At 45.1% G+C, this 13736-nt stretch overlaps 1 protein-coding gene across 1 annotated transcript in view; it reads right to left on the reverse strand.

Moving 5' to 3' along the window:
- Window positions 1-13736, reverse strand: part of LOC308315145 (zinc finger and BTB domain-containing protein 46-like) — a gene marked incomplete at its 3' end in the record, with an annotated part of 85247 nt that overhangs the window by 13441 nt on the left and 58070 nt on the right. Inside the window, 2 exon segments of the mRNA XM_080762984.1 lie at window positions 9195-9425; window positions 9428-9478. Of these exon segments, the coding sequence (XP_080619110.1) occupies window positions 9195-9425; window positions 9428-9478 (282 nt within the window).

Raw genomic sequence — 13736 nt, forward strand, 5'->3', positions numbered from 1 at the left:
AGCTGTGATATATTTTGGTTCACGCAAGAAAGGTTCTTGTTAACAAACGTATAGGTCTATATTCTGATAGCGATCTATAGAGGTTCTGTTCCCGGTATAGTAACCTGGCTCTCCAGCTCTGTAAACACATTTAACACATTTTGGACTGAAGTTGATTCCAAAAAAAGGCTTCTGAATTCTAACAGTTTTCTGAAAAACCCATGTTTCTATGTGTCAGTGGTGCTCAACCTTTTTCATGTCGGGGACCTCCAGAATTGTCTGTATTTGGCCGCACTGACCCCCATCTCAAAATATGTTGTTCCAGGGACCTCCCAGAAGCAAAGATTTAGTTAAAAATGTTCGCTCTGAAACTTTTCAAAAATAGCAGACCCGCAAGCTCGTAGCGCGGCACTCGGTGCCGCGCTACGAGCTTATAGATCTGCTTATAGATCTACAGAGCTTATAGATCTACAGAGAGATCATTCACCAGCTTGGGCTCCAGCACCAATTTATTTGTTTCATCAATTCCAATTTCAACGTGTTTATCCTGCCTATATCCTGTATGAGTTCCCTCTCCTGATTGGATGAAATCCGAGATTAAAAGGAGAGCCTCCTATCATGGATAATCTATTCAAACGGTCTCAGCCACTTTCAACCTTTAAGTCCCTATTTTGGTCATTTCATTAGAGGTGAAAAACTCACCTTAATGTCAAACTGGGACAATAAACACATCGTATAATCTCGTCCCATTCTAATGAGCCTGTATTCACGGTTAACCCTGACATCAATGTCTTAGCTATAAAAAGCTATGCACGCTGATTTTGCTCCAAACACACCGGAATATAAGACAATTATAGCATTTAAGAAGCAGTCTTTTAAGATGTATGAAAACATTCTAGATTGATATCCTGTCAAGAGATGAACTCCACTTAATGGACCACCACTTGCTCCCGGGGTCAGGAACAGTCTGGGTCCTATTAGGTTTATACTGTCGTTTTAGAGCAGACAATTAGCGTGGCTAACAGGCTGCTAATGTCTCGTTTATACTCCGTCGCACGAGGCTTTCGCCTCCCGACCGGAGCTGACTTTCCTGCTGTGCACGTGTGATGTCATCGCGCAAACGAGTATGAATTGAGCTGTAACAGGTCCCACACAATGAATTTAAACTTTTCCCATTTTTGAGTGCTGCAACCACTCCAAGGAACAGCAATGTCTGTCTTCACCTATGTGACTATGAGTACCAGTAGGGGCAAAGGTGGCGCTGTTGTGCCAGAAACAGAGAGAGAGATAGTGTTGCACTGTTGCCTGCTAATTACAGAGAGAGAGAGAGAGAGAGAGAGAGAGAGAGAGAGAGGCAGGGGGAGAGGGGAGATGCACCACTCAATTCACACGGGTGTGATTTTTGTGTGTTTTTGGGCTCCCTTATATCCCCACAAATATACCCAATTTTGAACAATCAGGCTTTCTCATCATATATGGGTTTGTATGGCAATAATGGTCTCAGACCAGGCTAACTGATTTATTTGGTGGTACCAGTGATGTCATATACTGCACTGTATATGTATCACCCTACTTGGTATAATCCCTCCCCCTCTGGCCTCTTTAGTTCCAAATTAGGAATTGTTTTGTCCGCCATTGTTGATTTCTGCAGTAATATCATATCATATACAGTAGATTATGATATATGGACCATCATTTATATATGGACCCAAATAAAAGGATCACCAAAAAGTGGTGGTGGTTAAATATCGACAGCAGCCACATCAGGGCAATGTGGCACCGCAGCTGAAACAGCATGTTGATATCAGAGTGGTGTTTACAGTATTGGCCCACATAGGGTTTTTTATCTGTTGATGATTTGTGTTTTGTGTTAATTTTGTATGCTATGTTGTTGATGAATTGGATGCATAGGACCACAATGGAAACAAGTCCCCATGCAGGACTGTTTTGCTATCCTATATCCTTAACTTTAACCCATTTTACGCGGGAACCCCTTTTGGTGTCGTTAGCTATTGAAAAATAGCAGATCTACAAGCTCATAGCGCGCCACCGAGTGGCGCGCTACGAGCTTGTAGGTCTGCTATTTTTGAAAAATCCAAGGACGACTGACATAGAAACACATAGCTTTTTCAGAAAACCGTCAGGATGTAGAAGACATTTTTAGAATCTGATCTCAGGTCAGAATGGGTTAATGTCTTATACTGTACACTGCAGTGCATGCCGTTTATACGCAAAACGAATGACGTAATCAATCAATCAATCAATCAATCAATCAATCTGACAATACAGCTGGTGCTGATCCTTATCTACAGTACCGCCATGAGCGTGTTGACAGGCCGTTTCTCTGCACACTGCAGTGCATGATGTCGTTTTGCGGGAAACTAATGAAGTGTTCGATCAATAACGGTGTCAGAGTGTGTGTGTGTACACTTTTCTCCAACTCTTAAAGCACTCCCTGGAAGTCTTTATGTGTGGCCCGGCCCGTAACACTTCTCGACAGCAGTGTTTATAGAAAGAAATGTCTCACATGAGTTGGTAGTACGAGCAGTGAAAGCTGACCCCTTAATAGTGCCTGGGGGTGCTTTTTTCTCTCTCTCTCTTGCCTCACCAATGTGAAGATTGACAGCAGTGCTGCTGGTACAAATAATTTATAGAAGTCTTTAGCGCTTAAGCCCCATTTTAAATGCCGCTGTACTGAGGAGCCTGTGACCGCGGCGATTATCGCTGAGGAGGTTTACTGATATATCTCACAGCACTGCATGCACCCTTTACCCCCTTATCGCTAAACTTATTTGCATTTTTTTTACAAATTTAAAACATTTAAAAAAATAGTTCAAATAGCTGATCTACAAGCTCACAACGACGTGTCGATATAGATAGGCTAGTTGAACTATTTTAAAAGGTTTTAACCCATTTTATGCTTTAGCTATTGAAAAAAATAGCAGATCTACAAGCTCATAGCGCGCCACCGAGTGGCGCGCTACAAGCTTGTAGGTCTGCTATTTTTGAAAAATCGACATACAAACGTATCTTTTTCAGAAAACTGTCAGGATGTAGAAGACATTTTTTTTTAATCTGATCTCAGGTCAAAATGGCAAATAAGTTTAGGGATCCTAAAGGGGGTAGGGGGTAGGGGCAGACCAAGTACTGAGCCACAGGTCAAGCTATACAGTATCTGAAACACACATTAACATGACTCCAATCCACTGATGGATGAACCCTGCAGTCCCATCTATGAAATCTGTGAAAAGGTTTAATCTGCAACACAACTTTGTGTACAACATGCAGCATGAGGGTCTCCATCATCATCTCTATATCTCAGCTAATATAAAGGCTCCCTGGCATGCATAAAAAGGCTGAAGACCCCCCGCTTCACACCTCTACGAGAAGTGTCCTTTTCAACGCGGACAGGATTTAACTCTACGGTGGGTCGAGAGGCAGCGACGACAATCCCTGTATAGGCTTCAGCAGACACGAACCGTCAGAGAGACGAACCATCAGAGACAGAGAGAGAGAGAGGTACAGTACGAGTTCGATAATAATGTCTGTACTGTCTGATCCCTGCCTCCTGATTGGATGTTGTTCGGTCTAATAAGCGGCGACGAAGCACATGGACTGTCCAGGGACTGTCCAGGGAAATCCACCTCCTGGCTATTGATTGGTCGACGCACAGAGCAGAGGCACCGAGGGCCGCAGCTAATCCCACACATCTTAAAGGGATATTTCACTTTAAAAACAAACGTGGTTAATATTTATCGTCTACTACGAGTTCAGACTTTTGGGAGCACCCCCCCCCCCCGGAAGGGTTTTTGTAGATATTTGATATTAATTTTGATCAGACACAACCTCCTTCCAATTACAGACCCACATTGTATAACTTCAAACTCCATTTTTAAACCATGATAGATTCGTCAATAATAACAGTCCTTCGTTGCGGTGACTCATACTGTGTGAGGGAGACGTGTTTTTTTTCAAATACTTTGTCTTTTTTTCTTTCTCTTTAGAAAATGAACAAAATAAAAGAAGCAAAACATTAATGAAAGAAGTAATCGGGGGAGAAAAAAGAAGAATCACGGTCCCTCGTGTATTAGAGAGCGCCAGTATGAGTCACCAGCACCAAGGACGGGCTTTTAACACATTTAGGCCCGGCCTCAGCATTTTAAAGAGTTCTTCTAAATCCTCCAGTTTTCTGAAATAGATATTTTCAGGATTTTTCAAAAATAGCAGACCTACAAGAGCTTGTAGATCTGCTATTTTTCAATAGCTAAAGCATAACAGAATGCTTGAAACACCGAATGGGGTTCCCGCACAAAATGGGTTAATTATAGGGAGCAGTAGACGTGAGGAAAGGGGGAGAGAGAGAGAGATGGTGGAGTGACGCGCGGCAAAAGGCCATCGGGGCTCGGGAGTCGAACCCGCGGCACAGGAGAGCCCAGACCGCTGAGCTATAACTGTCCAGGCGCGCTACGAGCTTGTAGGTCTGCTATCTTTGAAAAATCTTGAAAGTTGCTGCCCTGCATTTCTCACTCTACAACAAGTGTCTTTGCGCTGAATATAAAACCATCTGCAAGCTCTCCTGTTATGGCAGGACCAGAGTACGCTAGTGTTAAGCGGTTATACAGTACATACATAGGCCTAAAGGACATGACATGACACGACGGCTTCCTTTGATGAGTTCACACAAAGTTCTACATTATTTTGAAGAACAAAAAAGGGCCACTCTCACTGTGAACAGCACACAGCCTTCATTAGGGTGACCCTTAGTCACCCCGATGAAGAAATGTTTGTGTAAGAAATGTTTTGTTATTGTTGAAATAAAATACTACCGAACATCCACTTCTTGAACTGCATACTGTAATTTAATTGATTCAATTAAGTCGTTTTATATTATACACTTCCTCCCACTCCCACATTCATATGCTCTTATCTTTTGTTCTCCTAAAAACACACGCACGTGTTCACAGTACACACACACACACATGCTTACTCGCGCACAAACACACACACACACACACACACACACACACACACACACACACACACACACACACACACACACACACACACACACACACACACACACACACACACACACACACACACACACACACACACACACACACACACACACACACACACACACGTGTGCGTGTACAATATAGAAGCTCTATAAGAGGGATCTGCTCTGATGATATCCTCGGGTCTTTCTGTTGATTTGGGCCAGGCGACCTCGGCCTCTACCTTTCAGCCTTCTCTCAAAACAAAGGGATCAATACGTTCCCAGGATTCTATTAAAAAAAAAACCCCACCTCAACAACAGATTTTTGATGTTCCACAACAGCTGAAGACGTGGATGGAGAGAGAGGGGGAGAGAGAGAGAGAGAGAGAGAGAGAGACAGAGAGAGAGAAGGAGTTGGGAGGAACCTTTGGGGGGGGGGAAACCGGGCCAGAAGACGAGGGAGTACAGAAGACATGAGCATGAGCGATGGGTGTTAAGGAGGGGTGAAGGAGAAGAAATGCTGTGTGGGGGGGAGGGAGGGAGGGGGGTTAGTAGGGGAGGAAGGATGTTAAAGGAAGGGGGTGAAGGAGAGATATAGGGAGGGAGGGAGGGAGGGAGGAAGGGAAGGAGAGGGCGGGTGAGGGGGGGGGGTGACTGGTGGAACCAAGAGGGTGGGGTTGGGTGGTGGAGGGGGGTGGGGGGGGGGGGGGGGGGTCGGACGAAGGAGAAACCGCACAGCAACATCCTCAGCGTGTATAATTGAACTCTGAGTACAAATGGAGCTCAAATTTGACTCTTTTTGATACCGAGACAGTCATGGTGGCAAGACTAACTCTTCAGGAGAGGAGAAAACAAGACTAACTCTTCAGGAGAGGAGAAAACAAGACTAACTCTTCAGGAGAGGAGAAAACAAGACTAACTCTTCAGGAGAGGAGAAAAACTGTTTGTTTGTTTGTTTGTTTTTTTATCCAAAATGACTTTTATAGCACAGGCAGACTCTTCACATACTATAGACTAGAGCATGTCTGAAAAAAAATGTCAGAGACTTATAGCCTTGGTCAGAAACGGTCACATGAAATGGACCCTGGATTTGGTTCCATTTGTCCCCTCTAACACTTACACAGACTGTATAGGGATCACCACTCTCAACAGTTACTGTATGTATACAAACCCATACTATAATGGGTCTATTTGGTCCCATCTGTACCCTCTGGGAGTTTCGCCAACAGACACTCAGGGTTTTGACAGTGTGGGTGCGGGGGGGGGGGTGTGGTGGAGGGGGGGGGGGGGGGGGGGTCGGTACAGACACATCCTAGTGTCGCCCAGTAATCTGAGGTACACACAGCGTTTGTTTATTTCCATCGCTCATTTGGAGACAGACAGTGTCGGGACAGAACACGGAGGGGGGGGGGTGGGGGGGGGGGGGGCTGGGGGGGGGGGGGTTGGTTAGTGGTGGTGGGACGTGGGGGGGTGTGGGGGTGGGGGGTGTCAGTGGTGGTTTGGACGTCCTGTGTGGATCCCAGCTGGGCTAACCCCCCCATTGTTGTGTGTGGGGAATTTTGAGAGTGGGATTGGCAAACCAAAACTTTTTTTTCCCCCGGGGGGGGGTTATTCTTTGGTGACAATTGAAATATACAGTATGCATAAAAGGCTCGTAAAACATTTTTTTCTTTTTGGGTCCCTGTCAAAAGATCAAAATAATTAACATTCTCTGAATTCTCTTGGATTCCGCTTGTCGTAAAAAAGAAAAAACTCAAGGCCTCGTGAGTGAGTGAGTGACTGTGTGTGAGAAAGAGCGAGCCTGTGTGTTTGCTGTGGCAGTGGCAGACTTTTCTCTTTAAACCAACAGAGACATCTCAATCGCACACTTAACAGTTGCACAGAAAGAGTGATGGCGCGCGCGTGTTCATGTGCGTGTGTGTGTGTGTGTGTGTGTGAATGAATGGTCTATTCAATCCAGGCCCTGTCTCATCTTTTGTAGGTGAGTGGGGGGCTAAACTCTAAAGGCATGATGAGAGGCTTTTTGGGGGATGCAGTCCCGAGACCCTTTCTTCCCCTTTACAAAGACAGCCAGAACTCGGGGACAAAAGAACCAATTACTAGCCAGCCAGCGCAGGCAAAGGAAACGTACTGTATACAGGACATACGTACACACAGACGCAAACCAAACTACGGACTACGTTTCAGCACGCACACGCACACGCACGCACACACACAACAACAACAACAACAAAACAAAATCAAATAATGAATGTCGTAGACGCAGTGTGACAGTTAAGCACCCTTCGCCCGAAAGACCAAAATAAAGCAAGGACAGTCGGCCACATTTCTCCTCCTTCACACAAAGACAAAACCGAGGCACCAGTAAACAAACACACCAAACCAACACGGAACGCCTTCGGATATTATTTTTTTTGCAAACGAGCTTCCAAAAAAGGCGGACGGCGAGAGGCAGCAGCAATTAAAAATGAAAATGGACGATAGAGGAAAAACAGAAGTGTTTCTCTCAGACAAAATGGCTAGGAGTTTTGCCCTGTTGACGTCAATTTAACCCATTTTAGGCGGGAACCGCTTTCGGTGTTATAGCATTATGTTATGCTTTAGCTATTGAAAAATAGCAGATCTACAAGCTCATAGTGCGCCACGCTACGAGCTTGTATAGGTCTGCTATTTTTGAAAAATCGAAGAACGACTGACATAGAAACATGGCTTTTTCCAGAAAACTGTCAGGATGTAGAAGACATTTTTAGAATCTGATCTCAGTTCAGAATGGGTTAATCTGAGGAGGTGGAGAAGAGGAAGGCCAAGGAAAGGGCTGTAAAACAGAACAATACGCAACAACCACACATGTAAAGTTTAGTAAACAACTCCTCGGGCCACACGCGTTCGCTCGCAACAAGGAAAATGTAAATATATAAATATACCGAGGAATGGAATTCAGCATAAGGCTACATTCCTCTCCTACTGTCGGGTGGAAACTGTGTATATGCCTAAAATAATTACATTTCAGGAAATAAAAACATGTACCCCTGGCAACTCCATTGTTTTATTGTTTTAATTAAACAAGATTAAAAATAGATTTGTTTCGAAAATAGCAGATTTCTTACACGTGCTGTATGTAGATCTGCTATTTCTAAACGACCAACATATAAAAAAAAACATGGCTTAAGTGGTTAAGGAAGATAATGCCTTTGTGGAGAATCAACTGTCAAGTGAAATTTGAAGTTAAACAACAAAATCTTTTCTTGACACAACTTGTGCAATTAAATCTCGTTTGTATCCGTCTTAACGGCCCTCAGTATAAATGTGACCATAACTGTATGAACTGTAGAACAGTATAAATGTGACCATAACTGTATAAACCGTATAACGGTATAAATGTGACCATAACTGTATAAACCGTATAACGGTATAAATGTGACCATAACTGTATAAACCGTATAACGGTATAAATGTGACCATAACTGTATGAACTGTATAACAGTATAAATGTGACCATAACTGTCAAGGAGAAGAAATGCATCCAAATATTTTCTAACAACAGTGGGAGCCGTCCATGCACAATGTTCTCTCACTGAATCATTGCTGACTAATCGTCTCTGGCATCAACACACAGCGCGCACGCACACGCACTCCGCACACAGGCACGCACGCGCACACACACACACACACACACACAGACACACACACCTGTCACACACACGCCTGGCTGTCACACACGCATGCACGTGCCTGTCTCACACACACACACACACACACACACACACACACACACACACACACACAGATGTACAGTATAGTAAGATAAATCATGTGTGAGAGAGAGAGAGAGATTGTAAGTTCACTGTATACCCAATACCCATACACAATCAATTCACCCCATATAGAAACTGCGTACGAGCATGAGTGTGTAACGCACGTACGTGTGTGTGTGTGTGTGTGTGTGTGTGTGTGTGTGTGTGTGTGTGTGTGTGTGTGTGTGTGCGCACACGCGTGTATGTGTCTGAGAATGAGTGAGTCAGTGAGTGAGTGTGTCTGTGACAGAGAGAGAGAGAATGAGTGTGAATGTGAGAGAGAGCGAGCGTGTTTGTGTGCGTGCATACGCGTGTGTGTGTGTGTGTACAGTAGGTGTACAGTACAGCATGTGATCATTATGCCTTAATGACGGGGTGTGCGTAGTGGACAGTATATACGGTACGGTAAACACAACACTTACGGGACAGGGAGTGAGCCCCCTTGGGCAGGTACTCGAACAGCGGGTTGTCCTCGCCCATCATCTCGGCGCGCAGCGACAGCAGGCTGTTCTTGCTCATCAGCGCCGCCTTCAGGTTGGCCACGGAGGCCGCCACCGTGGCCCCGCCCCCGCCCCCGCCCTCCTCCGATTCGCCGGCGGCGCCCAGGAAGCCGCCGGCCTCGGCCACCGCCTGCAGCGCCTCCTCCTGCTTCAGAAGAAGTCCAGGCGCTCGCCTCGACTGTCTGAGCTGTTGGGCTCCGTCACGTCTGGAGAGAGAGAGAGAGAGAGAGAGAGTTCAGTTAACCCATTCTGACCTGAGATCAGATTCATACGAGGTTTCCACTGGGACACACACTGGTCTGATGAACCCATTCTGACCTGAGATCAGATTCTAAAAAATGTCAGTCGTTCTTCGATTTTTCAAAAATAGCAGACCTACAAGCTCTATGAGCTTGTAGATCTGCTGTTTTTCAATGGCTAAAGCATAACATGATGCGAACACCAAAATGGGTTCCCGGTCAGAATGGGTTAAACCTGTTTTATGTCACTTTATTTAGTGAATCCAAATGTTAATTTTGTCCAATCTGTCAGTGGTGGAAAGTAAGTACTGTAAGTAGCCTACTATACAATTACTTAACCCATTCTGACCTGAGACCAGATTCTAACGCACAGAAGAATGGTGGTTCTTTGACGCATTTTGACCTGAGATCAGATTCTAAAAATGTCACTCGGTGGCGCGCTATGAGCTTGTGTAGATCTGCTATTTTTCAATAGCTTTAAAGCATAACATGACGCTAACACCAAAACGGGTTCCCGCCCCAAGACTGCCATGGACGGAGATCTCCGTCAGAAATCTTTAACACCCTTTTATAATCCGATTCTAATCCCAGATTCCGATTCTAATAAAAACAAGCTTTATTAATGCGTCACTGGTTTTCTGTTAAAAAGAAAAATCATGCTTCGGGTGGTCTGAGATCTGAGATTTGTTCCGATGTATTATGGTGGAATGTATAGCCCTCACGTCAACTCTAACCCAGTTGCAATCACCTCTCTCTCTCTCTCTGGCCAAATGAGGACACACGGGTTTAAATCTCAGATAGTAATATAAAAGTGGATTAACGGTCCATAATTAATTAACGCTCCAGATATTACTCCATTGAACCAGGTGATAATAATGGCTTGGAGGCATTTCACTGCAGGGTAAAAAAACATTATAACCCATTCTGACCGGGAACCCATTTTGGTGTTATAGCATCATGTTATGCTTTAGCTATTGAAAAATAGCAGATCTACAAGCTCATAGCGCGCCACCGAGTGGCGCGCTACGAGCTTGTAGGTCTGCTATTTTTGAAAAATCGAAGAACGACTGACATTTTTTAGAATCTGATCTCAGGTCAGAATGGGTTCATCAGACCAGCGTGTGTCCAGTGGAAACCTCGTATGAATCTGATCTCAGGTCAGAATGGGTTAAGCTATTCTTGCGAGGCTCTCATCCGAGTGATCATTCCAAATCACCCTCATTGTTGGGATTCATCTCTCATCATCTCCCCCGACTCTCTAACACATTCTGAACGGGAACCCCTTTTCGGTGTCGTCGTCATGTCATGCTTTAGCTATTGAAAAACAGCAGATCTACAAGCTCGTAGCGCGCCACCGAGTGGCGCGCTACGAGCTTGTAGGTCTGCTATTTTGAAAAAAATCGAAGGACGACTGACACAGAAACATAGCTTTTTTTCAGAGAAAAACTGTCAGGATGTTAGAAGACATTTTTTTATAGAATCTGATCTCGGGTCAGAACGGGCTAACACACTTGTCAGCCGCGATTCAAATCACCAAGCTGCAATCACACGAGAGATCAAAGTGATAGAAAAGTGCGAGTGGAAGCGAGCAGAGCGAGCGCGCGTGTATATAAACGCGTGTGTAAAACGTTCTACCGGCACAAAGACATAAGTGTACTACTGCGCACGTGTGTGTGTGTGTGTGTGTGTGTGTGTGTGTGTGTGTGTGTTTAGCCGTCAGTGCGGTTGAAACAGAAAACAGGGGGAAAAGAACAGAAACAGCTGTCAGCTGTATAGAACATGCTGCTTGAGGTTCCTGCGCAGATCAACGACACCATACCGCTGATGACAGCTCCACTCACCACACACACACACACGTGCTCGCACGAGCACACACACACACACACACACACACACACACACACACACAGCCTCCTAATAGCTACATAAATGATGACAGACTGCCTTCCCGAGCAGAGACACGAGTGAGACTAAAAATACACAGAACGCACATCAGGGAACCTATGAGCGCAGGAACGTGCGCGTCTCTTTAACGACCCTGACATGGAAAACAAACACATGCACGCACACACACACACACACACACACACACACACACACACGTACATATATACATACAGACATGTCAGGCAGAAACCTTGTGTGTCTCCAACGTATTTCTCTTTGATTATTTTTCTTACGTACAACAACAAAAAACTGCATTTCTTTTTCTGTCCGTCTTGTTGTGGGTTTCATTAATATTTCTCCTCTAGTCGGGTGGAAACCGCATGTCTTGTCCACAACCGTTACTTTTTTAGGATTAACATTTGAACATGTTTTAAAAGCTCTGCCAGTTTGAAAGAGATCTTCTACCTTTTGCTATGTTGATGCTTTTGTGTGACATTTCTTTAGTTTTTTTGAGTGGAACAGCAATGTCCGTGTTATGTTCTAGGGCGCTGTTGTGCCAGAAAGAGAGAGAGAGATAGTGCTGCACTGTTGCCTGCTAATGAGAGAGAGAGAGAGAGAGAGAGAGAGAGAGAGAGAGAGATAAGGGGGGGGTTGCACCACTGATTTTTTACAAAACATACGAAATATCAACAGGAGCTTGTGACAAACAACTACATTGGATCCATTTGGAAAACAGCTTCTTTTTGTGACATAGAAGGTTTTCTGGCCGACATCAACAGACAATACGAAGTGACTGAGCCCCCCCCCCCCCCCCCCCCCGCGGTGCTATAGTGTACTAAAGTGTTTCCTGAGCATTGTCTGCCTGTGGCCCAGCGTTGCAGTGAGTCAAGGTGACAGCGACAGCGGAGGTGTGCGGGCGGGCGGGCGGGCGGCCCGGGCCTCTCTAGCCCATTCTGACCTGAGATCAGATTCTAAAGATGTCTATTACATCCTGACAGTTTCATTATTATTAACCCATTCTGACCTGAGATCAGATTCTAAAAAAATGTCTTCGATTTTTCAAAAATAGCAGACCTACAAGCTCGTAGCGCGCCACTCGGTGGCGCGCTATGAGCTTGTAGATCTGCTATTTTTTTCAATAGCTAAAGCATAACACAATGCTAACACCAAAAATGGGCTCCCGCCCAGAATGGGCTAGTCTACGGTGCGTCTGGAATACCGATGGGGGCGCACGGCACGGCAGCGCGGCACGCACAACGGTCATTCTGCTGCCCGCTGCCCGCCCACACACACACACACACACACACACACCACACACACACACACACACACAGGCGCACAGGCACGCACACACACACACTTTCCTTGAGCGATGTCATGTCGCCCATTTGTCAAGTTGCCGTGGAGAAAGTTATCAAGGGGGATGGATGGATGAACGGACAAATTAAAAGAGAGAGAGAGAGAGACACAGAGACAGAGAGAGAGAGAGAGATATATATCTCTGGAGCAGACAGACGTGCTGTGATTTGCACAGCGGCTTTTCTTTTTCCCCCCACTTTCTCTTCTCTTTTAACTGTTCCTCTCAGGTGTTGCAAACAAATGAATTACTTCTACACCAATCAGACTATACATCTTGTGCAAACAAATTGTAAACACCTGTGTTGGTCCACACAACATGGCAGGTGTATAGAGGACTATACATTTGAAACATTGAACACCTCGAACTATAACCATCTGGCCGTGGTTTGGCGAGCCGCTGCGTTTTTTTTTTATAGCTTTTGGACGTTAATTCTTCTGTAACCATTAATTGTATACCTTTCTTTGTATCTGTAACTTAACTGCTGTGCTGTCTCTCTGGCGCGGCGACTGAATTCTATCAAAATGACTGAAATATTCTAAAATTGGACCCCGGTCCTATAAGCGCGGTAACACCGCGGATAAACTGAAGAGGAAAAACACACGGATGTCACGCAAACGTGAAGCTGAATGACATTCATACTGTACTATATGTACTGTACTGTATGTACAGTACTGTATGGTTGTATGAGTATGATATTGATGGCAGTGGGGGGGGGGGGGGGGGGGTGAGGCCGTAACAAAATATGCATGCACGGTAAACCCCTCAATGTTAATTAGACTCCAAATGGAACCACATTAACTATTAGCCATTAACTCCATTTGGTACACTCTCTTGAGTTACTGTGATCAAACCCACAGCCAATAGGACGAACTCAGAGCACACACAGAGAGAGAGAGAGAGAGAGAGAGAGAGAGAGAGAGAGAGAGAGAGACACATAGAGAGAGAGATGGAGAGAAGGATAAGGAGACAGATCGGGGC

Source organism: Protomyctophum bolini (genome assembly GCF_963924005.1).
Source record: "Protomyctophum bolini genome assembly, chromosome: 5".
Taxonomy (NCBI): domain Eukaryota; kingdom Metazoa; phylum Chordata; class Actinopteri; order Myctophiformes; family Myctophidae; genus Protomyctophum; species Protomyctophum bolini.